The sequence below is a fragment of the Giraffa tippelskirchi genome, chromosome 7 (genome assembly GCF_054371585.1).
Source record: "Giraffa tippelskirchi isolate mGirTip1 chromosome 7, T2T-mGirTip1v1.2.pri, whole genome shotgun sequence".
Taxonomy (NCBI): domain Eukaryota; kingdom Metazoa; phylum Chordata; class Mammalia; order Artiodactyla; family Giraffidae; genus Giraffa; species Giraffa tippelskirchi.
In genome coordinates, this window is record NC_137281.1 from 107,477,178 (window position 1) to 107,503,151 (window position 25,974).

Sequence of the window (25,974 nt, forward strand, 5' to 3'; positions counted from 1 at the left end):
GCCGAGGGCGGGGAGAGGCTTCCGGGGGCCGGGGGCGGGGTCCGGGGAGGGGACTAGAGGGGCCTGAAGGCCCCGGTCTGGGCGGGAAACTGGGAGCGGGGCCGGGCCGAGGGAGGAGCCTGGGCGGGGCCCGGCGGGGGCTTGGGACTTGGATGGAGGAACCCGAGCTGAAGGAAGACAGAGGGGACCGGGCGGAAAGAGGTTTCCCTGACCCGCGGGAGGAGAGGGACTGGAAAGGAATAAGGGGTGCGGGGGACCGGCAGGGGGAGGGAGAAGGGGAGGGGGCTTCCGGCCAGAGGCGGAGGCGAGGGGAACGGGCGGGGTCCGAGGGCGGGGCCGGGGTGTGGCAGTAGCGAGCGAGCCCCCGAGGTGCTGACTGCTCCTGCCTTTGAGATCTGACCGAGTGGGCTGCGGTTGCCAGACTGGGCTAACCGGCCTGGACGGCCCAGAAATGGGGGCAATCAAGAGATTCTTTCTTTCCTCCCTGACCCTGGGGTAGTGGCAACGACCTGGTCCGCCTCCCCGGAATCTCCTGGCAGGGCGGCGCCTGGAGCTGGGATCCCAAGAGAGTCGTATAACGGGAAGACCTGGGGCTGGGAGTCTGGAGTCCCGCGTCCCTTTGGGGGTGGAGGTCTGCCTCTGGCTCTCAGGGCCAGAGGTCCTGAGAAGGCCACAGGTCCCCAAATCAGTGTTATCCTGCCCTCTCTGGGCATTGCTCAGAATTGTCCACCTCTCTAATTCCTATCGGAGAAGGCAACGGCACCCCACTCCAGTACTCTTGCCTGGAAAATCCCATGGATGGAGGAGCCTGGTAGGCTACAGTCCATGGGGTCGCTAAGAGTCGGACACGACTGAGCGACTTCACTTTCACTCTTCCCTTTCATGCACCGGAGAAGGACTATGGGGTCGCACAGAGTCGGACACGACTGAAGCGACTTAGCAGCAGCAGCAGCAGCAGCAGCAGCTAATTCCTATATCTGAGGGGTCCACCCACCCCCATCCAGCAGTGAATCTTGCAGCCTTGACAACCTTGCTGGGAAGTGAAATGTAAGGATAATGGTGTTAGTTATACCTTGTGCCCTCACTTTACACTTAGAGAAACAGAGATCTACAGAGAAAAGGTGACTGGCTATATCCCAACCTCCAGCACCTTCACACATACACACACGCGCACACACAGACACACACACACACACACACACACACACACCCCTCTTCCCTCTTAGCTCTCTAGGTTAACCCTGCCTAATGCCTCTGCAGGAAGAATTAAGTGCGGGTGGAATCAATGGTGACCTCCTTTGGCTCTGGCTGCCATAGCAGCAGCTGTACCAGTTGACCCAGCTCCACTTTCACTGCCTTCTACTGGCCCTCAGACTTCCAAGTCACTTCCAGACAGCATGGAAAAGGGCAGCCTGGAGCTCCAGGACCAAGGGGAAGGAAGATGGGGGTCATACTTTTTCTTCATACCTGTGCCTGGGTTCCTTTATCTAAAGGGATAAAGAAAATCCAGCTTGAGGAAACTGAGAAAGTCAGTGTACATGGCAACAACCTCTTAAAGCCACCACATGGTATAAGTCTCTCAACCTGCAGAACTGTGTAGCTGGTGTACCCAATGCCTGAGGACTCAGAAGGTCCTGTATCTAGAAACTCAGGTTCCACCTGCCTGAGATCAGAGACCCTGGGGAATTCATGTGGTTGCATAGAAGCAACTCATGGTGGGGATGGAGTGGGAATGAGGTCAGTTCTGAAATTCAGTCATCTCTGTTGCTACTGAGAGTGAGCCACTGATCACCACTTTGGTCTCAGTTTTTCCCCATCCAGCCTATGCTGTCCCTCTAGTTGTTGCCTCCACACTACACACATTCTTTCAACACGAATATTTTATTTGCCGTGATTATTTGTCAGGCCCCACACTAATGGCTGCAAGATAACAGAAGGACCAAGTGTCCTTGTCCTTTATCAGGAGAGAAAGGCATGTAAACAGAGGAAACTATGTGTTAAATGTGAGGGTAAATGCATAGAGGAAGGGCACCAAAACTGAGACAGAACAGGCATTCCAGGCAGAGGGAACAATGTGAGCAATGGTATGGAGGCAGGAAACAGGTGTGTGTGTGTGTGTGTGTGTGTGTGTGTGTGTGTGTGTGTGGATGTAGGGAGACCAGGCTGGAGAAGAAGACAGAGCTCCATACAGTGAGGACCTTAAAGGTGTCAGAGAGACTACATTTTAACCTCAGGGCAATGGGATGTCATTGAAAGTCTAGGGCCTTGGAAGGGATGGAGTCTGTTTTGCATGTATGCCATTTGATCAACAAAGTTTATTGAGTGCCTCTGAAACGGTATGTTTTCCAATACATCATCCTGGCATTTGTCTGTTCACTCAAAAGAACTTAGGACACCTCCGATATCTGCTCACTGTATTAAACTCTTCACATATATTTCATTTAATCCTCACAAAAGTAGGTACCCATCCATGAAATAGGTAGAATTTTTATCCTCATTTTACAGATCAAGAATCCAAAGCTTAGGGGCTTCCCTGGTGATTCAGTTCAGTTCAGCTCAGCTGTGTCCAGCTCTTTGCCACCCCATGGACTGCAGCACTCCAGGCTTCCCTGTCCATCATCAACTCCCAGAGCCTGCTCAAACTCATGTCCACTGAGTTGGTGATGCCACCCAACCATCTCATCCTCTGTTGTCCCTTTCTCCTCCTGCCTTCAATCTTTCCCAGCATCACGGTCTTTTCCAATGAGTCAGTTCCTCGCATCAGGTGGTCAAAGTATTGGAGTTTCAGCTTCAGCATCAGTCCTTCCAATGAATATTCAGGACTGGTTTCCTTTAGGATGGACTGGTTTGATCTCTTTGCAATCCAAGGGAATCTCAAGAGTCTTCTCCCTGGTGGCTCAGTGGTAAAGAATTTGCCTGCCAATCAGGAGACACAAGTTTGATCTCTGATCCAAGAAGATCCCACGTGCTGAGGAGCAACTAAGCCCGAGAGCCACAACTATTGAGCCTGTGCTCTAGAGCCTGGGAACCACAACTACTGAGCCCATTTGTGGCAACTACTGAGCCCATTTGTGGCAACTACTGAAACCTTGCACCCTGGAGCCCGTGCTCTGCAACAAAAGAAGCCACCACAATGAGAAGCCTTCACACTGCAACTAGAGAGTAGCCCCCGCCCACCACAACTAGAGACAAGCCCTGATAGCAACAAAGATTCAGCACAGACAAAAAAAAAGAATCCAAAGCTTGGACCTATTTAAGGTCACTTGACTGATAAGTGGTGGCCCAAGGATTCAAACCTCACCTGACTCCAGAGTCTGTGCTCTCTACCAATTATGTCTTTTGGCAGCATTGTGTGACCAGGCTATTCAAAAGCCCAGGCCCTGCCTTGGAGAGGTATGAATCAGTAGGAGGGTAGATAAGACCTGAGAAGGGGTACACCCGGTGTGCTAAGAGCTGGTTTCCAGAGGGCTGGAGTGACTAAGCTGTATTCTAGCAGGGTTAGATGGATGGGGACAGAGGAGGAGGCACAGGAATTTAGGAAGTGGGAATGTCTCACAAAGAGAACTTGTAGAACACCCTGACTTGTTAGGGGACTGTAGGCAGATGTCTGTGGTCATATGTGTGTGATGGTGGTGGGGAGTTCAGAAAGATGCCACCAAGGAGGCAGCAGAAGCTAGAGTACTGAGTGCCTTGAGTACTGACCTGAGAGACTTGAAATTTTTCCTGCAAGTAGCTGGGGGCCACTGAAGCACTGAAACAGGACCTGACATGGATTTTCATATTGATACCTTAATTTTGGAACTGTTGTGTGTGGGTGGGATGAATGGAGAGAGTAGCATGGAAACATATACACTGCCATATGTGAAACAGATAGCCAGTGGGAATTTGCTATATGACTCAGGGAACTCAAACAGGGCTCTGTGACAACCTAGAAGCAGTGGGAAGGGATGGGTGTTAGGAGGGAGGTTCAAGAGGGAGAGGACGGATATATACCTATGGCTGATTCATGTTGATGATGTATGTCAGAGACCAACACAATGTTGAAAGCAATTATCCTTCAATTAAAAATAAATTTTTAAAAAAACAAACAAAAAAAAGAACTAGTATGTGAAGAGTGGTGACGGGCAAGAGAGACATGGAGACCCATTGGGTCAGAGACTGTCACAGAAATCCAGGTTGGAGTTGATGGAGCCAGAACCAGGCCAGTGGTTTATATGGATGGTAGAAGCAGATTCAAGAGATAGTAGAGATAGAGGGTCAGGACTTGGAGAGAATGGCTTCATTATTCATTGATAAATATCCATTCAGTAAATATCTGTTGAGAGGTTACCATGTCTCGGGCACTGTTTTGAATGCAAGGCACAAAGCCATAACATGACAAGGGTGATCTCTGCCCTCTTGAAGCCGGAAGAAAGCGATGATAGGCAAATAAACAGATGACCACGATAACAACACAATGTGGTAAGTTTTCTAAGGGAAATAAACAGGTAATAAAATAGTAATTTTAGATATGGTGTGAGTGGTGAGGCGGAAACCTTTCCACAGAGTGGAAATTTCAGCTGAGACATGAAAGATGAGAAAGAGAAAGTCCCAAAAAGAGGCAAAGGGGAGAGGGGGGAGGTATTTCATCCAAAAGAAACAGCAAACGCAGACTCTGGCATGGGGTCTTCAAGGAACACAAAGGGGACAAGTGTGACAGAAGCACAGTGAGTAAAGAAGAAAGTGGTAGGACTTCCCTGGTGGTCCAGTGGTTGAGAATCCGCCTGCCAAAGCAGGGGACACAGGTTCGATCCCTGGTCTGGAAAGATCGCGTATGCCCGTGCACTACAGCTATTGAGCCTGTTCTCTAGAGCCTGCGAGCCACAACTACTGAGTCCACCCACCACAACCAACTGAAGCCTGTGCACCTAGAGCCCCTGCTGCACAAGAAAAGCCCTGCCATGAGAAGCCCGTGCACTGCAACTAGAGAGAAGCTCCTGCTCAAGGCAACTAGAGAAAAGCCCATGAGGAGCAATGAAGACCCAGCACAGTCAATAAATTAAATCAATAAATAGAAGAAAGTGGAAGATTTGAGGTCACAGTGGAAGAAAGGGAGAGAGTTGGCCTCAGGCTGTGGTAAGGAGGAATAGCCTAAGAAGGCATTGAAAGCCTTTAACTAGAGCAGTAGCAACATCTGATTTACGTGTTTGAAAAGATCCCACCTGCTGCTGTTTGGAGAAAGGATTGTAGGGGGGACAGAGCAGAATCCAGGAATCCAGTGAGATTATGAGCCAACTGCTCTAATCCAGGGAATTTCTTAGGTGGCACTAGTGGTAAAGAACCTGCCTGCCAATGCATGAGACTCGGGTTTGACCCCTGGATTGGGAAGATCCCCTGGAGGAGGGCATGGCAACACACTCCAGTATCCTTGCCTGGAGAATCACATGGACAGAGGAGCCTGGTGAGCTGCAGTCCATGAGGTTGCAGCGTCAAACATGACTGAAGCGATTTAGCACGCACGCACACATCTTGTATTCCAGGGGAGATCTGACAGGCTGCTAACTCTAGGTTGTGGTGTGGGGATGGAGGGAAATGAATAGATTCAAAATACATTTTGATAACCTATAATAGAAAAAATCTGAAAAAGGATATTATATATATATATGTATCACTTTGCTATGCTTGAAACATTTTAAATCAACTATACTTCAAATTTTTCTTTATCCATTCAACTATCGAAGGACATTTAGGTTGCTTCTATGTCTCAGCTATTGTAAAAAGTGCTGCTATGAACATTGGGGTGCATATATCTTCTGGGGATTTATTGTTGTTGTTTCATGTATCTTTTTGAATCAGAGTTTTCTCCTGATATATGCCCAGGAGTGGGATTGTTTGGATCATACAGTAACTCTATTTTTAGTGTTTTTTTATTTTTATCTTTTAAAATACATTTCAGTGATACTTTTTAAAAAATTTTTATTTATTTATCTTATTTCTGGCTGCACTGAGTCTTCATTGCTGTGCTTGGGCTTTCTCTACTTGCACCGATCAAGGGCTACTTTCTAGTTGCAGTGTATGGGCTTCTCATTGAGATGGCCTCTCTTTTTGCAGGGCATGGGCTCTAGTGCATGTGGGCTTCAGTAACTGTGGCTTATGGGCTCTAGAGCACGGGCTCAGTAGTTGTGGTTCATGGGCCTAGTTGCCCCACAGCATGTGGGATCCTGCAGACCAGGGATGGAACCCATGTCCCCTGTGTTGTACAGAGGATTCCTAACCACTGTATAGAGAACCTCCATACAGCTTCCATTTTCCATAGTGACTTTGATAAGGACAGAGTAAAAGGATAAAATAGGTGATTAAATAGTTAATTCCAGCAGGGGATTGTAGGTAGAAAAAATATAGGAGACCCCTGGAAATTAATGATTACTAAAGAGAACAGGTTTGCTTAGCCACAAAACCAAGCAGCGTTGCTTAGCAACAAAATCATGCAACAAAAGCACGAGACATGCCCCAAATAATAAAACAATGGTGGCATGAGACACACATACTGCCCAGTGAACACAGTAAGTTAATGATCCTAGGACATGTTCTCTGGACGCATAAAGCATGACCATGTAGGGACAAGAAAAGTCCCCCGCCCACCCTAGAGGAGAAGCTAGTGATGGAATTATGATATCTACTCAAGAGTGACAAGTAAGTTCTTCCCCTCCCTACTTTTCCTTTGATTGTAAAACTGTAGCCCAGTAAGCTCTCAGCAGCATGCCCTCGTCTGCCTGCTTGTAAGCCTGACAAGCATCCTATTGTAATAAATCATTTCTTATCTATCACTCTGCCTCTCGATGAAATCTTTTCTGCACTGAGACATAAAGGACTATGGTACCGGGAGCTCTTTGGAGCCCACCTCCCCACAAACCACCCCAAACAGTTTCAGCTGTAACAATTTACATTCCCACCAACAGTGTACATTCTCCACACCCTATCCAGCATTTGTTGTTTGTGGACTTTTTAATGATGGCCATTCTGACTGGTGCAATACCTCACTGTAGTTTTGATTTGCATTTATCTGATAATTAGTGATGTTGAACATCTTTTCATATACCAATTGGCCAGATGTATGTCATCTTTGGAGAAATGTGTATTTAGTTCTTCTTCCCAGTTTTTGATAGGGTTGTTTAGGGGTTTTTGTCATTAAGTTGTAAGAGCAGTTTGTATATTTGGAAAGTAAGCCTTTGTCAGTAGCATAATTTGCAAATATTTTCGCCCAGTACATAGATTTCATTTCCATTTTGTTTATATCAACTATACCTCAATTTTAAAAAACAAAACAAACATTTTGGAGGTGGAAACAATATTTTTCAATGGTGAGCTGGATGTTGTAGGTGAAGAAGGGATCAAGAATATGGTGTAGTTTTCAACTGGAGCTAAAAATGGAGGTGCCATTTATAGAGATGATGAAGACAAGAGAAAAACAAGTTTATATGGTATTGGAAAATGAAAGTCGCTCAGTTGTGTCTCACTCTTTGTGACCCCACTGACTATACAGTCCATGGAATTCTCCAGGCCAGAATCCTGGAGTGAGTAGCCTGCCTTTCCCTCCTCCAGGGGATCTTCCCAACCCAGGCATCGAACCGAGGTCTCCCGCATTGCAGGGAAATTCTTTACCAGCTGAGCTATCACGGAGAAGGAGATGAAAATCTGTTTTGGAGACAGTGAGTTTAACATGCCATTTAGGCATCTGTGTGGAGATAGCATCAGGAGGACAAATGAATATGGTCTGGAGATCAGAGGAGAAGGGCAGGCGGGGGTCATAATATTGAGAATTAACATGTAGCTAATAATTAATCCGTGGGATTGGATAAGACGGGAGAAAAAAAAAAGTCCTCCCACATTGAGAGGGCTAGCTGAGGAAAAGGGATCAGCAAAGGAGAATGACATGAAGCCGCCAATATGTAGGAAAAATGAGGGAATGTGTGTTGTGGAAGTTGAGAGTATTTTAATGAGGGAGAATCAGAATCACCTGTACCGGAGGTTCAATAAAATGAGTGTCAGCTGCCCCAAAGAAGAAGAAGCAGTGCGAGGTGAATCGTGCTCCGTAAGCTGGAAGAACACGAAACACCCTTTCATGCTCCTCTGCAAGACTGTGTAAGCCTAGAACTGTAAAGGTGGGGAGAGCACGGCGAGAAAGGATCATAAAGGGGAAGGGCTGGCTCTTTTATGTATCAAAAGAGAAAACGCCTTAACAGTGCAATTAGTTAAACCACCCCATTCTGTGCTGATGTCGTCATTATTAGTGAGTCGGAGACTGGACTGAGACCGCCAAGTGGGAGAAAGCAGATAAGATGAACAGAGAGAGTTCTGGAGAAGGAAATGTCATAATGAAGAAAATCCATTCCTCCAGACAGCTTGCGTTAAAACCAGGCTTTGGGTTAGGCGAGGAGACCAGGGAGCAGTGTTGCGCTTCGCTTAGAACTGACCCCGCGGCGGCAGCAGTGAGCAGAAGACCTGCGGATGCAAAAGCGGCACAAAACCGATAGGGAGGAAGTCCGGTCACAGATGTGAGCAGTTCGTCTGCCTCCACCTCCCTCCTTCATCAGCCAATCAAGATCTAGCTGAAGACCCGTGGCGCTGGGGCGGGGAAGAGGGCGGAGCCTGAGAACCGTTAATCGGTGTCCGGCTTTCCTTTGCCCAAGGACTCACTGTTAACTTGGTTGAGCAGACAACCACTTTGGGAAAAGCTCTTGCAGTTTCATATAAAACTAAATGTAAACTCCAAGACTCAGCAATTTTTCACCTAGGTATTTATCCAAGAAAAAATAAAGCATAAATACCACAAAATCCAGATATCCATCAACAGGAAAATGGATAAACTGCAGTATATCCATACAAAGCAACACAACTCAGCATTAAAAAGGATCCAACTACTGATACACTCAGCAACATGGATGAATCTCAAAATCATGATGCCTGAAAGAAGCCAATACACACAAGAATACATATTTGTATAATCTGTGCATTTCACTATATGTAAAGTTTACATTAAAAAGGTAAGCATAAACTCTAGCTAATTCATTGCATGTTGAAGTGTTTAGAGATGAAATATACTGTTGTCTGCAACTTTGAACTGCATCACAAAAGATGGATTGATGAATGCAGGGATGGATAGATGTGTTAAATACTTCCCTGGTGGCTCAGCCAGTAAGGAATCTGCCCGCAATGCGAGAGACCCTTGTTCTATCCCTGGGTTGCAGAGTTCTCCTGGAAAAGGGAATGGCAACACACTCCAGTATTCTTACTTGGAGAATTCCATGGACAGAGGAGCCTGGCAGGCTATAGTCCATGGGGTTGCAAAGAGTCAGGCACGACTGAGCGACTAACACACAAAACAAATACAGCAAAATATTAATTGTAGAATCTTGATGGTAGGTATATGGTGTTCACTGTAAAAGTCTTTCAATCTTTCTGTACATGTTGGAATATATTTTCAGAATAAAATATTTGGGGTACCAGGGGCTGAGAGCAGAGGAATGGGAGTTATTGTCTAATGGGTACAAAGTTTCTGTTTCAGAATAATGAAACTTTTCTGGAAATAGTGGTGATGGCTATACAATATCTGAATGCAGTTAATGGTAATGAATTGTATACTGAAAAACAGTCAGTATGGTGAATTTTATGTTATGTAGATTTTACAATTAAAAAAAAATTTTGAGGGAATTCCCTTGCAGTCCAGTGGTTATGACTTGGGGCTTTCACTGCAAGGGGCTGGTTTAGATCCCTGGTTGGTGAACTAAAATCCCACAAGCTGTATGGTGAGTCCAAAAGAAAAAAAATACTGGGGGAAAATTCATATGGAAGTCTCCATGCTTTCCCTAGAACTAGTCTGGGGTACTACACAGAGAGAAGGGAGAAGGCAGCAGGCTATGAGTGTGCTGGGCCTACTTTAAGCACAGGGTAGTGAGAAGAGAGAACATAGGCTTTGGAAATAGACACAGACATAAGTTCATAGTCCCAGCTTTCATTTTCTAGCTCATGATTGTATTTGTTTCTTATTGTTATAGCTACTGTAACAAATTACCACAAATTTGGTGGCTTAAAATGAGACAAACTTATTATCTTGCAGTTCTGGAGGCCTAAATGTGTCTCATTGGACTAAAATCAAGAGCTGTGTTCCTTCTGGCGAATCTAGGGGGGATCCCACTTCCTCTAGCCTTTCCCAGCTTCAAGAAACCTGTATCCTATATGCTTGGTTCATGGCCCTTTTTTCCATTTTCTAGGCTAGCAGTAACATCTTCAAATCAGCCTTTCTCTCTCTCTCTTTCACACACACACAAACACACACATGTCCACTTATTCATCACATCTCCTCTGACTCTCTAGCCTCCCTTATAAGAATCCTAATTGAGCCTACCCAGACAACCCAGGGTAGTCTCCCCATGTCAAGATCCTTAATTTATCACATCTGCAAAGTCCCTTTTGCTATGTAAAGTAACATACAAAAGGAATCTGGGGATTAGGATGTAGACATATTTGGGGGGGGTATCATTATTCTGCTTACAACAGTGATATTAAAATTTTTTCTATGCCACTAGTAGTCATATGTCAAAACAACATTTAAGAGGAAAAATATTTTTCATTTTTATTTTTTCCTAACAGTTTTATTGAGATAAAATTCACATACCATACAATTTAAAGCAACTAATTTGATGGGGTTTAGTATAGTGATAGTTATGCAATCATCACATTTTCATCTTTCTCCATTTTTAAATATAAGGAAACAAAGGCTTGAGACATTAAGGAAACTTGCTTAGAGTAACAGCAAACCTGCAGGTCTGGCATAACACAGTGCCTTTCAGGAGCTGACATTCCAGTCCAGGCCTGGACTTCCTTCACCAGGTTAGACCAGCCTCTGTCTCTCTGTCTCTCTCTCTCTCTGGGAGCAGCGTGGTGTAGTAGTTAAACTAACAGGCTTAGACTTGGCTTCCAGGCTTTGTTTTGCTATCTATAAGCTATGTGACATCCGGTAAAACTTCTTGGAGCCTTGGTTTCCTCATATGAAAAATGTGGGCAATTCAATAAATGAGCGGGCTCACTCACCTGTAAGATGCCTTCTAGCTATGTCATTCCAAGATTTAATGAGGGAAAAGAAAATTAAAAACAAATTCCCTATGCATTCAGTGCAATGAGAGGGATACGCATTCCCTGAAGACGGAGGCTCGCTCACTTCCCTTGTACTCTCTGAGTACCTGGTCACAGGTCTCAGTTCTTCACTGATGTGTCTCAGACGGATGGGAAAGACAAATAAGTAAAATGACACAAAGACCGATAAGCGTGGAAGGAGCTGGGGTGGGGGCAGCGGGAGCAGCAGGTCTCGGTCAGGGGGCGAGGGCTGGGGAGCGGTCTGCCCAGAAATGGACAAAGGTCCCGTGAGTGTAAACAGAGATGGGAGGGATCAGAGGCAGCTCTTCCCCAAGGCCAAGTTCAGCCGCTGTGTGAGGGCTAGAGGGGAGGGAGTCTGTGTTGGAGGCAAGGTCTTGAAAATAAATCTTTAGAGACGCGATTGGTGGCACTAATCCACGCACGGCCCAGCTGCAGTCTCCGTCCCCTCCCACCACATCCACTCGTCCGCGCGACTTGGTATGCTCCGACACCACGATAAGCCTCCTTCCTCTGGCGTGCCATTGGTACAGCCCAAGCTCTGAGGGTAGAAACGCACAGAAAGACACGCCCCTTGTCACGCCCGCTTTCTCTGATTGGCTAGAAAATTTAAAGATCCTGCAGGTGATAGGATGATTCTCTACTCCCAGAATTTGAAAGTTTCCAGTGTGCTACTTTCGCCTGCAGGCCGACTTTTCTCAACTGTTCGTCCAAGTGCTGGCGCAAGTGAGTGTCCACCTGATCCCAGACGTGGGAGGCAGAACGTTCTTCTTCAAGGGGTCCCTGCTGGGAGGGTGCATACGAATGAATCAGACGGCGCGTGAACGGGTTCCCGGAAGCCAGGGTCCCTCCGCTATTTCCGTAGCCAAATATTTTCTACTTCCACCCCACCTTAGAGATGGGACCCACCAGAGCTTCCGAATCACACGATCCCTGACTCCTACCAGCCGTTGTGGTCTCTCTCAGCCTGTTTTCCACTTCTGTACATGGGAAATGGTGACAGTAGCTTGGCTGCATATAAACCAGTGAAGGTAGCTGGGAGAGAGAAGCCGCTGATAACATGTCAGTCCTGCTTTCCTCCAGAAGTGAGAGTCTCCTGCTTCCTTGCGGAAAGGACTCAAGATTCCCGTGCCCGCCCTGGGTCTCTTAGAAGCAAGCTTCTTTTCTGTTCAGGGGCTCCATTCTTCTGTGGCTCTTATCGGACAGCAGAGTTTCCCAATCCTGGGTGCGCTTGACGCTGCCCATCCGCAGCTCTGGAAATTGTGTGGGAGAGAAATGTCTAGGAGAATTTCCAGTTTGCCCCAGGGCGCTTTTACAGTCTCAGTGATCCCTTTGTGTTACCGGAGACAGCCCTGGGACCCTTTGTGGCTTTGACTGGGCTCCCTGTCCAGACTTCTGTACCACCTATGATGTCCCCTGAGTCCCTGTGACCCCTGTGCTCCGGTCTTTTTCCAGACCTATAGAGGCGGCAGCGATGCTTTCGGGCACCCAGGCAGCGGCAGCAGAATGCGAGGACGGAGAACTGCGGTGCCGTGTGGCTGTGGAGGAGCTGAGCCCGGGTGGGCAGCCGCGAAGGCGCCAGGCCCTACGCACCGCGGAGCTGAGCCTGGGTCGTAACGAGCGCCGCGAGTTGATGCTGAGGCTGCAGGCGCCCGGGCCCGCTGGGCGGCCGCGCTTCTTCCCCGTGCGCGCCGCGCGCCTCTTCACCCGCTTCGCCGCGGCCGGGCGCAGCACTCTGCGGTTCCCCGCCGACAGCACTCTCCGGGCCAGCGCCGTCCAGCTGCTGCTCTCCGATTGCCCCCCGGACCGCCTGCGCCGCTTCCTGCGCACGCTACGCCTCAAGCTGGCGGCGGCCCCGGGTCCCGGGCCGGCCTCAGCCCGCACGCAGCTGCTTGGCCCGCGGCCCTGCGATTTCGTCAGCATCAGCCCCGTGCAGCCTGAGGAGCTGCGGCGAGCGGCGGCCACCCGAGTCACGGACACCACGCCGGCGAAGCGGCCCACGGAACTTCGGGCGGGAGCCAAGCCCAGCACCGTGAGGAGAGGAAAACGGGGGTCGCCTTGGGGAGTGGGAGATGGAAGAGACCGAGGGAGCCCAAGTTTGGGGGGAAGATGGTGGTGGTATTTGAGATGGCTGCTGATTACTTCAGAGGAGATGTTCATCAGGCTTCTGAGACTAACGGAAATATGGGAATTGTGCGTGTGCACTATTTCTCATAGTGCAATCCTTGAGACTGAGCAATGAGAATAGGAAAAATGGGCTTAGTCACGTTAAAAGAGAAAGCAGAGAAGGTGCTTCAGAAGAAACATAGGAATGAGGTCCTCCTGGAGGAGAAGAGGTTTTGGAGAGAATAAAGTGATCAGCTGTATTAGGGGCAGCCCACAGGTCCAATCAGATGGGGGGGCGGGGACAAAGTCTGGTGGGTGTGACAGTGTTCTCAAACTGGAACAGATGGATCGCAAACCACAGGGGTTTGAGACTAAGCTGGAGAGAAGATAGAGATGGGGCAAAAAGGCGCCCTGGCTAAGCAGGGTTTGGCTTGGGAGATTGTAGGTCAGAGAGACAGATTTGTGACAGGAAGCGTTGTGAGAAGGAAGGATGGGTGAGAGGACCAGAAGAGTTAGGGAACCCAGGAGAGGAACCTGAGGAGAATCTAGATCTGCAGACAGGGGACTTTAGGGGTGACACCCGAGGTCAGTGGAGATCCAGCTTTGGTCCCTTCCTCAGGGAGAGACCTGGACCCCTGTGGTTACTGGCAAAATCTCCAGGTGAACCAAGGCTGCCCAAGGGCTCCAAGGAGAAAAGCCAGCAGAGACACAAAGGACTATCAGGCCAAGAAGGGAGGGGGTGATGCCGAGGAGATGTCGGGAGGTCCTGAGACATCGCTCTCCCCCCAGGAAGTCACAAGGTGGCCTCTGCCTGTGAAGAGGCTGAGATTGCCCCCCACCAAACCAGAGCTTTCCAAGGAACAGGCTGCTGTCCTGAGGGCTGTCCTAAAAGGCCAAAGCATTTTCTTCACTGGAAGTGCAGGTAGTGGTGGGGCAGAGTGGGTGTGGTGAGAACAGGGGTGGCGCTGGGATGGAGGAGAAGTGGCCCTGACTTTGCCCTCTGCCCAGGGACGGGGAAGTCTTATCTGCTGAAGCGTATCCTGGGCTCACTGCCTCCCACGGGCACTGTGGCCACTGCCAGCACTGGTGTGGCAGCCTGCCACATCGGGGGTACTACCCTCCATGCCTTTGCAGGTATGTGAGAGCCCTGGCGTTTAAGCTGGCAGCAAGCCAGGCTGGTGGGAAGGGAGAGGAGGTCAGGGTTGAGACGCTGGGATCTCAGCCCTGGCTGAATAATGTCCCTCACAGGCATTGGCTCGGGCCAGGCTCCCCTGGCCCAGTGTGTGGCCCTGGCCCAGCGGCCCGGTGTACAGCAGGGTTGGCTGAACTGCCAGCGGCTAGTCATTGATGAGATCTCCATGGTGGAAGCAGACCTGTTTGACAAGCTGGAGGCCGTGGCCAGGTCAGTATGTGCAGTGAGGACCGGGTCTGATGATCTTCTGGGTGGAACCCATCCACCCCAGCCCCTAGAGCTCCCCGCGCTCCTCTCCAGAGCTGTCCGGCAGCAGAACAAGCCATTCGGAGGGATCCAGCTCATCATCTGTGGGGACTTCCTGCAGCTGCCGCCTGTAACCAAGGGATCCCAACTCCCACAGTTCTGCTTCCAGGTACCTCTTGCCCTCCGGCCCTAACCCCCATGGGGGGGTCTGCTCTGCTCCCTGACTCCCCCACCTTGCCCCCACCAGGCCAAGAGCTGGAGGAAGTGTGTCCCAGTGACCCTGGAGCTGACTGAGGTGTGGAGGCAAACGGACAAGACCTTCATCTCTCTGCTGCAAGCTGTGCGGCTGGGCAGGTGGGGCCTGGTCAAGAGAGAAGGGGCCACTGAATGAGGATCCAAGCATGGATTAGAGAGGAGTACAGGAACCCAGAGAAGGGGGAGAAGTGCTTCATGGCCCCATACGAGACGGTCACTCTGTGAGCATCAGCCAGCACAGGGCCTGGCACAGAGTACATTTCAGGGAATTATGGGCAGATAGAGACACCCCCATTTTATAGATGCAGAAGCTGGGGTTCAAAGAGGTGAAGTGACTTGCCCAGAGTCATGGCTAGTAAGTGGCCAAGCTGGAATTTGCACTCAGGTCTGATGCTGAAACCCAAGTTCCTTCTACTCTTAGAGTCTGTGGGGTCACTTGGTGTGGGAGGAGAGGTTTCAGATGTGATCCCACCCTAGCAAGGACAAAAGGTTGAGATGCTACCTACAGCTGCTCTAACACGGGAGTAGAGAGCAGGCCAAGAGGGCGGAAGAAATGAGCCAGAGCTGGGCCTTGAGACCCAAGTCAAACCGGGGAGGGGTGGCGGTGAGGGGCTTTCCACGGCAGGTAGGAAGGTGACAGCACACACCAGCGGTATAGGGGACAAGAGGAAGGCTGAGTGGCAGAGCAGTCAGAGATGGTCCCAATTTCTGCCCCCTCCTCCCACTTGAGTTGCTGCAGCACCCGGTCTTCCCCAGAAGGAAGGCTTGAAATGGGGAAAATAGAAACACAGGCTAGATTTTTTTTTTCCTCTAAGGCAGCAGGCAAGGGACTAGAAAATTATACCTTGGAGGGTGATCTGATGATAGGGTACCAGTATTATAGGGTATCAGCCTCAACCTCAGAGCCTTATCTGCATCTCTAAATCTCTGGCCCGTGCTCACTCATCAGATCCAGCTCCCTCAGGAGGGCGGCTAGCTCCTATCTTAGGACAGACACAGGGAAGGGTGCCTGTCCCTGATCACACTCATGCACCATTGCTTCATGTCTGGGGTCCAAGTGAGGAAGAAACAAGTTGGCCAGCCTGGGAACCAGCAAATCTAGCTCTGGTACCCCATCCAGTCCCCAGGCCTGGTCCATGGCCTGACACGTGGTCCACACGTGGGCCACGTGCCCTACTTTCCCTGGTGTTCGGCTGGGCTCTGCCCTGATAACCTGGCCTCCACAGGTGCTCAGATGAAGTCACCCGCCAGCTCCAGGCCACAGCTGCCCACAAGGTGGGGCGAGATGGGATTGTGGCCACAAAGCTCTGTACCCACCAGGATGACGTGGCCCTTACCAACGAGAGGCAGCTGCAGAAACTACCAGGTGAGCAGGGAGCTGGAGCTAGGCCAGACCAGCTAGGAAAGGCCATCAGGCAGACATCTCCCCCCAACCCCCCACTCCAGGCAGCCTGGACCCTTGGTGTCATTTGAATATCTTGGTCCCTAGCCTTAATGGCCATAAACTCCCCTACGTCTGCAGATGTATTGTGACTTTGAGAGATGTGACCTTTTCTGGGTCAAAGTCACTCAGCCAATAAACGCTAAAAATGAGACTTGAACAGGCCTCTGATTTCAGAGCCCCAGGTAGGCCTGAGCTGTCCTCACTGCCTCCCCCATGCCCTGGGCTAATATGTGGTTTTTTGGAAATTGAGTCACAAGTCAGTGACTTGTAGTCTGTTTGCCTGACTCTTTCCCCAGGTGAAGTACACAGCTTTGAGGCCATGGACAGTGACCCTGAGCAAGCCCGGACCCTGGATGCCCAGTGTCCTGTTAGCCAGCTCCTTCAGCTAAAGCTGGGGGCCCAGGTGAGTGGGAGGTGGGACCTAAACCCTGAGGGCTGGGCCTTCCAGATCACTGCCCTTCTGTACAGGCTGCTCCATGGCCAGAGGACCCACCTGTGACCACAACAAACTCTTTCCCTCCCATTCCAACCCACCTTTCTGTCTTCTATTTTCCACTGCTCTCCTCTTCTTCCACTTGGAGCTCCAAGCAGTGTTGCTTTAGACAGATCACTCTTTTTTGCTGAAGCTGGGTTTCCTCGTCTCTAAATTCAGAGGAGGGGACTGCCTTGGTGGTGTAGTAGTTAAGAATTTGCCGTTCAAAAAAAAAAAAAAAAAAGAATTTGCCTTTCAATGCAGGGGATGAGGGTTCGATCTCTGGTTGGGAAACTAAGATTGCACATGCCACAGGGCAAATAAGCCTGAGTACGGCATCTAGAGAGCACGCAGCCACAACTACTGAGTCCACCTACTCTAGAGCTCATGCTCCACACCATGCACTGCAACAAAGACCCAACACAGCCAAAAGTATTAATAAATAAATTCAGAGTAAAATACCTATCACACACAATTGTCTTCTGTAGTGCCCCCTATATTGTGAGTCTCTCCTTCCTTCCATATGAGAGTGTGGAGGCCTTTCCTTAGGTTTCAGAGGGCCCCCAGCGGGAACTGGAGGCACAGTGGTTGGAAGGAGGTTATCGCTCAAGACTGAGGTTCATAAACATAACCTGTAATAGACATGGTGATTGTCAAAGCCCTGTCACCTTATTATTCTTTATCCCCTCCTTCTAAGGCAAACTGAGCAAATGTATTCTCCTTTGACACAAAGGGAAACCTAGGGAAATAAAGCAGCTTGTTCCAGGAATCCTTGGATTCAGTGCCCCTCCGTGATAGCCCCCAGCCTCGGAGAACCGCCATAGCAATGCCTGGAGCTGAGACCAGGCGTAGGGATGCGCGGCTCTCTATGCTTCCAGTTTTCCTTCCCTCGCAGGTGATGCTGGTGAAGAACTTGGCAGTGTCTCGGGGCCTGGTGAATGGTGCCCGAGGGGTGGTAGTCGGGTTTGAGGCCGAGGGGAGAGGTAAGTGGTGGGAAAGCAGTCCTACTGCTTGGGTTCACAGCAGGGCCCCAGGGTTAGCGTATGGAGGAAAAGGCTCGTGTGGAAAGGTGAGGACAGGTCTCACCTTGGAGTCCTGACGTGGGAATAAAAGGTGAGACTTCTCCACACCTCCCTCAGGGCTGCCCCAGGTACGGTTCCTGTGTGGAGTCACCGAGGTCATCCGTGCTGACCGCTGGACAGTGCAGACCACTGGGGGCCAGCTCCTCAGCCGGCAGCAGCTGCCCCTGCAGCTGGCCTGGGCCATTTCCATCCACAAGAGCCAGGTGAGTGCAGGGGGTGGCAGCAGGGCAGGGTAGAGGCAGGATAGACCTGGGCACGTTGAAGGGTGCGGGTCTTAAAGGCCTTGGGAGTGATGGAAAGTTCCAGACCAGCTGTAGAATAAACCTTTCTTTAGTACATTTCCCATCCTGCCTCATCACTTTCCTGGACACATATACTTCCCCCCTTTCCTCTCCTGCCATTTTCTGAGCCACTATTGGGTATGTTAATTTTAACATATTATGACCACTCTGTGAGGTGTAGTTGTAATAATCACTTCTGTTTTACAGAAGAGGAAACCAAAGTCAAAGAGGTTAAGTAACTCGTCCAAGGTCATAGTGCCAGGCAGAGCAAGACTCATTTCCATGCCTCTCTGACCCAGACCTGAGTTCTTCCCTTTCACCCTTATCCCTCTGCTCTTATCTTGGATCCATATTTCCTGGACACCCCCTTACTCAGACACCCATCATCTTGTCTCTCTGGCTTAGACTCTATGAACGGGGCAAGGAGATCGGGGGCCATAACTGGCCTGGTGGAAGTGGGGTCAGCTTCTTGGGCACAAGGGAATAAGGCTGAACTGGCTCCAGCCCTGTCTCTCCCTCCCCCAGGGCATGTCCCTGGATTGTGTGGAGATGTCTCTAGGCCGTGTGTTTGCCAGCGGCCAGGCCTATGTGGCCCTTTCCCGGGCCCGTAGCCTGCAGGGCCTCCGCGTGTTGGACTTTGACCCCATGGTGGTTCGCTGTGACCCCCGCGTGCTAAGCTTCTATGCTTCCCTGCAGCGGGACAGGGCCCTCAGCCTGGTAAGAAGGAGTCACCCAATGGTGGGCGGAATGTGACCGTGAGTAGCCTGGGAGCTAGGATGAAGGGAAGGCCAAAGAACACTGGGGTGGGGGTGGCAAAGCCTCCTCTGGCTCCACTGGAGGTGAGGGCAGGAGGAAGGAGATGCCGGCCCTCTGGCTGTGACTCGAGGGGACAGTACAAGCCCATGAGTGGGTTTCTTTGGCTCTGATATAGGAGTCCCCAGACGATGAGGAGGGAACGTCAGACCAGGAGAACGTGGACCCGAACCTTTGATCTGCGAAGAGAAGACAAAGGGTGGTCTCCCCCTCCTCCTGCTCCCTAGGGAGCCAGGCCCTGGGGGATCCCAGGAGGAGGGTGGTCAGTGTCCCTTTCTTTCTTCATCGGGGGCTCTCAGCTTCTGGCTGGGCTCAGGGGAAAGTGCAATCCATCCATTTGCCAGCTGTGCCTCAGTTTCTTCCCTTGTCCTGGGTGAGCTGCTTCCAGGGTCAGGAGTTGGCAGGGGGCCTGCAGTGGTAGCTGGTGATACAGGACAGAGCTCTCTGCGAGCGGCCGGCCACAGGGCCATACAGTTGTGGGCGCTGCTCCCTGTGAGCTATGGAGAGAAAAGGCGGCAGGTGCTCCAAGAGGAGGAACAGGCTGTAGGGGTCCTAGCAGGGACTCAGGTCTGAAGCAGAGAAGGGAACCTAGGGAGAGTCTTCATAGCCAGATCCAGTCCTGCACAAGCCAGGACAAACACCATCCTGAGCCTAACTTGAGAACACATGCTGCAAAAATGTGCATCTATATCTTAAGCTGCTCTTTTGGGAAAGACATTGTTTGTGGGAGTATGGATATTCTCAGACTGTATTTATTTAGGACAAATAAACTAGTAAACTGTGTGAAGACTGTTGAGTCGTCTGTTCCCTTTGAGAACCGCTAGTGAATTCCCTGGTGGTCCAGTGTTAAGACTACACTTCCACTGCAGGGGGTGTAGATTCGATTCGTGATCAGGAAACTAGGATCCTTCATGCCAACTGGCATAGCCAAAAAATAAATATATAAAGAACCCCTGCCTGGGGCACTGGCTAACCCTTTGCAGGGAGGCTACCCCTGCCCAGCCTGTTTACGCAGAGGTGTCTATTATGTGCTGATGGCTGAGCTCACAGCACCCTTATGTGAGATTTTGTTAGTATCACTGGTTACTTCAAAAAACTGAGGTAGCTGAGTTGGTGACTCACAGTGAAATGACAAGGTGAATCACCATTACACAACAGGTGGGCATGTTGCTGGTTGAGCTTGGTTTTCCGTGCAGGGCCTGCAGCCATTGGCAAGAGGCTGAATATGCCCTCAAGGTGCGAGAAGGACCAAGGCTTCTGCCCAGAGATGAATTTCCCATCATCCTTCAGAGTCAGACTCTTGAAGATGTCTTAGAAATGCAGTTATTTCTTTTGCACCCTCTCCTGGGACTCTCCTCTCTGACCCCACCCTCGACTCACACTGCTGAGGCACCCCCACCACCCCCAGCCCCTTTCCCTTCACCAGAGCCTGATCTCAGCTTTCCCTAGTCTCCGATGAACTCACCCTGCTTAAAGATGTCTTCCTCACAAGACCGCCTGGACACTAGAAAGTCCTGTCCTTAGCAATCCTCTCTCATGGTGAAGATGTTCTCCAGGAGACTCCTGGAGGAGGGCAAACTGGTTTTCTAGAAGGGGGATCTCCAGACACCCCTGTCCCTCAGGCCAGATCATGAGAGTAGACTGCCTCATGAGGGACGTAGGCAAGGAACCTCCCAGTTCTTTATTTTCTTGGCATCTCATTTAATCTAACTTTTAAAAAATTATTTATTTATTTATTTGGCTATGCAGGGTCTTAGTTGTGGGAACTCTTAGTTGTAGTATATGGGATCTAGTTCCCTGACCAGGGACTGAACCCAGGCCCCCTACACTGGGAGTGCAGAGTCTTAGCCACTGGACCACCAGGGAAGTGCCCTCATTTGATCTAACTTTGAACCTAAATCCCTGGGAGTGTATGGAAACCCTCGCTCAGTCAAGACTGGGGGCTCCCCACCCTGAAGGTCTTACAAGCAGGGAGTGGGCCTTCTAGGAGCAGACCTGTCACCTCCAGGGTGTCATGGTAGCTGCTGACACCCGCAGTTACCAGCATCCACAGGCCATAACTCTGCCCAGGCCCAAGGGCAGGGTGGGAGAAGGCTTTCCCGGAGTCATAACCTCTCTGGGGGCCTCACACAATGCCCTTTGGAACCCTGCAGCTCCCTGTGGTGCTCCCAGGGGACACTGATCTCCAGTCTTGGAGACCTTCTTCTCTGACTCCTTGTGGGAAAAAAAAAAAAGTGTTAGTCGCTCAGTCATGTCCAGCTCTTTTCGACCCCATGGACTGTAGCCCACCAGGCTCCTCTGTCCATGGAATTCTCCAGGCAAGAATACCGGAGTGGGTTGCCATTCCCTTCTCCAGGGCATCTTTCCAACCCAAGGATCAAACGCAGGTCTCCTGCATTGCAAGTAGTTTCCTTACTGACTGACCCACCAGGAAAGCCCCCGATGCGCCTTATCCCTAACGTAATCCCCTCAGAGAAGTGGACCCAGGATGCAAAAACCAGGAAACGGTGTGCCCTCAGAGAGCTTCCAGTTTGGAGACAGAGAAGTCTGGTGACCCCACTCAGAATTTGGAGGCAGAGGTGGAGGGATAAAGACGATAGGAAGCAAATCTTGGTAATATCCCGTCACACTGGGATAAAGGAGACTTCTCACCCATCTTGTGTGTTCATTTATTCATTCATTCATTCCACAAATATTTATTCAGGTGCTGGCTAGACACTGGAGACCCCATAGTACACCAGAGTGACATGGCCCTGCCTTGGGATGCATACAGTTACAGGTGGGAGATTGATTACAAACAAGCAGGCAAATAACCTCACACTGCGAGAAGAGGCAAATAATCAAATAATAGAACCTTCCAGTTGGGGAGTGCTCACTTTTAGGATGGTCAAAGAAAGGGCCTCTGGGGTAGATACCTTCCCACCTCACACCTCCCTGACTTGACTACATGTTCCTAGCAAATCTGAAATACCCAGATTAACCCTTCAAGACTTGCCTCAGTCTTCACCCCCTCAGTTTCCCAGGATTTAGCCCTGCCCCTTCCTGGGCAGAATGGTCACTTCGGGTCTCTGAGCACATGCATTGTGCTGTTCTTTGCTGTGGGTTTGTCTCCTGCACCAGAAAGTTCCTCAGAACATGATTGAACCTCCTGACTTGCAGCCCCAGGGCCCACCCAGCCCACCCAGAGATCTGGAATGGAGCAGGCAGAATGAGTAAATATGGGACTGAAAGGATTCAGAAAGCCTGCAGTTAGGGGACCAGAAAGGCCTGCCACCCACCTGAGCCGGCTGCCCTGATGATGACAGTGTCTGTGTCACTGCTTGTTGGGGGCGGGGGTGGGGGCAGTGGGAAGACACCGAAAGCGGCACCTTGACCTCCGTGTCCTCCCTACTTGCCTGGTCATAGGTATTTCCCACTCCGCACTCCATCCCAGATGGAAGGCTGGAGAGGAGTTGTCAGGTGGACAAGTTGGAGAAAGGCATTTAGGAAAGGAGAACTGTGTAGGATCAAAGCACAGAGGTATGAAAGATGGAGCTCAGTGGTCCAGCAAGAGAAGCTGGGAGTTGGGGGAAGCAGACCTAGCCTTGAGGGAGCTCAGCTTGGGATGAGAGCCCACCTGGGGAGGGTGGTTCCTATGCCTCCCCCTTCCTGCCGGCCCCCATGTATCTCCCTTGCCTCAATGCTCTCTCAGTGTCAGTTGAGATCTGCTGCTGCAGATGATCACCCCACTCTAGTACTCTTGCCTGGGAAACCCCATGGACGGAGGAGCCTGTTAGGCTGCAGCCCATGGGGTCGTGAAGAGTCGGACACGACTGAGCAACTTCACTTTCACTTTTCACTTTCATGCACTGGAGGAGGAAATGGCAACCCACTCCAGTGTTCTTGCCTGGAGAATCCCAGGGATGGGGGAGCCTGGTGGGCTGCCGTCTATGGGGTTGCACAGAGTCGGACACGACTGAAGTGACTTAGCAGCAACAGCTGCAGATGATGAGTAATTTACATGTCAGTCTCCCCTGGGAATAAGGTGGTGCTCTTGATAGCAAGAAACTAGGCTTAGATGTCTTCGTGTGCCAAAGTGCTCCTCCGCACAATGACTTTGGAAAGGAGACACTTCATAAAATGTTTCATATTTAAAGAATTCAGGGACAGTGCCATTCCCTGAGAGGTGAGGATTTTCACTCTCATTTTGCAGAGAATGTAGCTGAGGTCCAGGGAGCTAGGCAGCGGCAGAGCTAGAACTGGAATCCTGTGCCCTTCCCTTGGTGTTCACGAGATGGCAGGACTGCCCACCTTTACCCTCCCCCCAGTTGGGAGACCAAGAGAGGGCTTAGCTAGGAATGAAGTGTTAGTCACTCATTGTGTCTGACTTTTTATGACCCCATGGACTCTAGCCCACCCGGCTCCTCTGTCCATAGAAATCTCCAGGCAAGAAGCCATTCCCTTCTCCAGGGAATCTTCACGACCCAGGAAACTTGGGTCTCTTACATTGCAGGAAGATTCTTTGCAGTCTGAGCCACAAGGGAAGCCCTAGCTTGGCGTAACCTCGTCCTTTTTGAGGTCTGGGCAGAGTTTGCCCACCCCTACAAAGCCAATGATGGTGCTCAGACCCCTCCATCCCAGAGCAGTCTTCCTGCTCCCCAAGCACCACACACAATTGGCCACTAGGTGGCGCCAAGTGGTCATTCAGTGTCTTCCCAGAGACCTGGCAGGTCCTTTGTCTTCCAGTCTCTGTGCCTGGATGGGGGTGGGGGGTACCTCAGGAGCTGGGCAGCCAGTAGACATAGGGAAGCTCCTTTGTTGAGAAGTTTGTATCAGGTATCTGTTGAGTGTCTCATAGTTTGAGTTCATTAGCCCCTTGATTTTCATAATAATCCTGAGAGGAGATTGGGACATTATCCCCAGTGCACGGGGAAAGAAAACTAATCTCTTGTAAAGTTAGGTGTCTTGGCCAAGTCCACACGGTGAGCTGGATCTGGAACCCAAATCCCAGGGTCCGGGGGTATTTGCAAGGTCAGCAAAGGGCTCTGAAGCCAAATACTGGCTCCACCACTTGCTGTGTAATCTTGGATGTGCTGACTAAACCCCGAGCCCAAATTTCATCATTAGCCATGGAGTTAGGACAGGCATGTGGTAAATCCTCCTGGTTAGTTCCCACTGGCCTTTATTACACTTACCTAAAGAGACCACCCTGCAACCCCCCTCATCTCTCTTTCCCCACCCCCCAACCTCTAGAGTGGCCAGGGAATAACAAAGAGAATTAATTAGCAGAGCCCAGCCTTCCCTACTGGAAGGCCCGGGTTGTGCCTAGCCTCTGGGGAAGGGGAGAATGAGGATGGTCCCCTCTCCTTCCCACCACAATCCTGAGTCCTAGCCCTGGTGGATGACTCTGCGTCATAGCGGCCCTTCTTCTTGCCTCTGTCCACCTCGACTGAGTGTCTCTGACGACTCCGGGGTGGGGGTGGGGGCCGGATCTTTAGGCCTAGTTTAGAGGAGGTTCACAGCAGGTGGGCAGCTCAAGGTCACAGAGCTGTGAATGGCAGAGCTGGGATGGCACCGGCTGTCTCACGCCTCACCCTGGAGTTCAGGGCCTTTGCAACAAGGAGGAAGTAGGTGGTGCTTCCTGGCCCCTAGCTTTGTCCCTGAAACCCCACACTCAAGACTCCATTTCTTTCTGATTCCAAGAGCATCACCTGCTGAGACGTAAATGGCTGGGAGGGGCCGAGGTGGAAGAGGACGGGCTTGGAAGGAGACCCTGAATAGGGCAGTGAGCCGGTGCCTGACAAGCCCTGTGGGGAGGAGACCGAGAGTCAGCCCACCTTCCACTTCATGGACTCCCACCCCCTCAGTTCCCTCCTTCAGCCTGGCAGCTGCCCAGCAGAGCCCGCCCAGGGGTGCCCCCTCCCCACCCTCCCCCAGCTGGTATTGGGTTCAGTAAGCAGAGCCCAGCTCACCTGGGAAGGTGCCGAGTGAGGAGGGCGTCCAGTTACAGGCTTGGGCTGGGAGGGCAGACGGGGCAACCCAGGGGCAGGAACTAAAGGCCTAGGCCCTTGGTGGGTGGTGGGGGTAGGTATGGGGGGAAACCCCAAACCCCACACCCTACAGGAGCCCCATCCCTGATGCAAGAGGCCCCAACTCCTGGGGGCTGAAGCAGAAAGACCGTATCATCCTCCTCAGATGCCACTTGGCAGCTAGCACACCTGCCAGTTCCCTGAGCTGACCTCAGTTTCCCCATCCTCAGAATGGGGGTAGGGTACAATAAACCCTGTGTGAGCGATCACCGCAGCTGGGACTAATCTGGGTAAACTACGAAGGCCTATGCACATCCTTGGGGAGGGTGTTCTCTCCTTCAGTTCCAGTCCTTTCTCTCTACCACCCAGGATGGCCTCCTCCCCCACCCCCCACCCTGGGCCCTAGGACTGCACTCCATGCCTATTTAAGGCAAATCTCCTGATCTCCTTTTAAGTAACATTTGCTCCTTGTTGTGGAGCAAAGGAGCAGGGCCTGAGCTTACAAAAAGGGGAGGGAGTCACAAATATCCCATTAGAGAGCAGGGAGAACAGGAGATACAGGGGTGAAGGGGGATGGGAGGGTCCTTGTACCTCCTTCCCCAGCCCCCCATTTGGTCCCCTCACTGCAAAGACCCTAGATTGACTCCAACCCCTTTAGAGGGCCTGGGGCCCTCCCAGAAGACTTCCTGCAGCCCCAGAGACTGAGGTGGGGCGTGGGAGGCTGAGAAATAGCACCACGGGCAGGACCTGGGGGTGGTGTGCTTGGATGCAGAGGTGGCATTTGACCGGCAAGGGGAATGGAAGCGTCTGGGGTAAGACTGACATCTAATCTCAAGCTGCCCAGAAAGGATGAAACAACTGCTATTTGGGTTCTACAGTCAGAGGCTCAGAGAGGCCAAGGGACCCGTCCAGGGCCACACAGCCCGTGAGTGGGAAGGTCTGAAA

The 25,974-nt window shown here is 50.9% G+C and overlaps 1 protein-coding gene and 1 long non-coding RNA gene across 4 annotated transcripts; one reads left to right on the forward strand and one right to left on the reverse strand.

The window, feature by feature from the left end:
• Window positions 1-10,586: 10,586 nt before the first annotated feature.
• On the reverse strand, window positions 10,587-12,752 carry LOC145512474 (uncharacterized). The gene is made up of 2 exons (XR_014058512.1): window positions 12,040-12,752; window positions 10,587-11,916 (listed from the first exon to the last, which is right to left on the reverse strand). It is a non-coding gene; the product is annotated as an uncharacterized LOC145512474 (long non-coding RNA).
• On the forward strand, window positions 11,773-19,804 carry PIF1 (PIF1 5'-to-3' DNA helicase). Of its 3 annotated transcripts, XM_081506162.1 has the most exons (14): window positions 11,773-11,856; window positions 12,586-13,162; window positions 14,026-14,158; window positions 14,245-14,370; window positions 14,485-14,638; window positions 14,729-14,843; window positions 14,922-15,028; window positions 16,156-16,295; window positions 16,670-16,776; window positions 17,741-17,828; window positions 17,985-18,130; window positions 18,734-18,925; window positions 19,140-19,220; window positions 19,280-19,804. In XM_081506162.1, the coding sequence occupies exons 2-13, from the start codon at window positions 12,605-12,607 to the stop codon at window positions 19,197-19,199; spliced, it is 1,926 nt and encodes a 641-aa protein (XP_081362288.1). In that variant the 5' UTR covers window positions 11,773-11,856; window positions 12,586-12,604; the 3' UTR covers window positions 19,200-19,220; window positions 19,280-19,804. The 3 variants fall into 3 exon arrangements, 2 of the variants coding, with proteins under 2 accessions (XP_081362288.1, XP_081362287.1); XM_081506161.1 differs by having other exon boundaries at window positions 19,140-19,804; XR_014058511.1 differs by lacking the exon at window positions 17,741-17,828 and having other exon boundaries at window positions 19,140-19,804.
• The last annotated feature ends 6,170 nt before the right edge of the window (window positions 19,805-25,974 follow it).

What these genes read in the sequence shown, in the direction of transcription:
- PIF1 (XM_081506161.1), top strand. Translation starts at nt 12,605, where the DNA reads ATGCTTTCGGGCACCCAGGCAGCGGCAGCAGAATGCGAGGACGGAGAA. An exon ending in TCCCACAGTTCTGCTTCCAG is followed by an intron (nt 14,844 to 14,921) that starts GTACCTCTTGCC and finishes TGCCCCCACCAG; the next exon opens with GCCAAGAGCTGGAGGAAGTG. An exon ending in AGCTAAAGCTGGGGGCCCAG is followed by an intron (nt 16,777 to 17,740) that starts GTGAGTGGGAGG and finishes CTTCCCTCGCAG; the next exon opens with GTGATGCTGGTGAAGAACTT.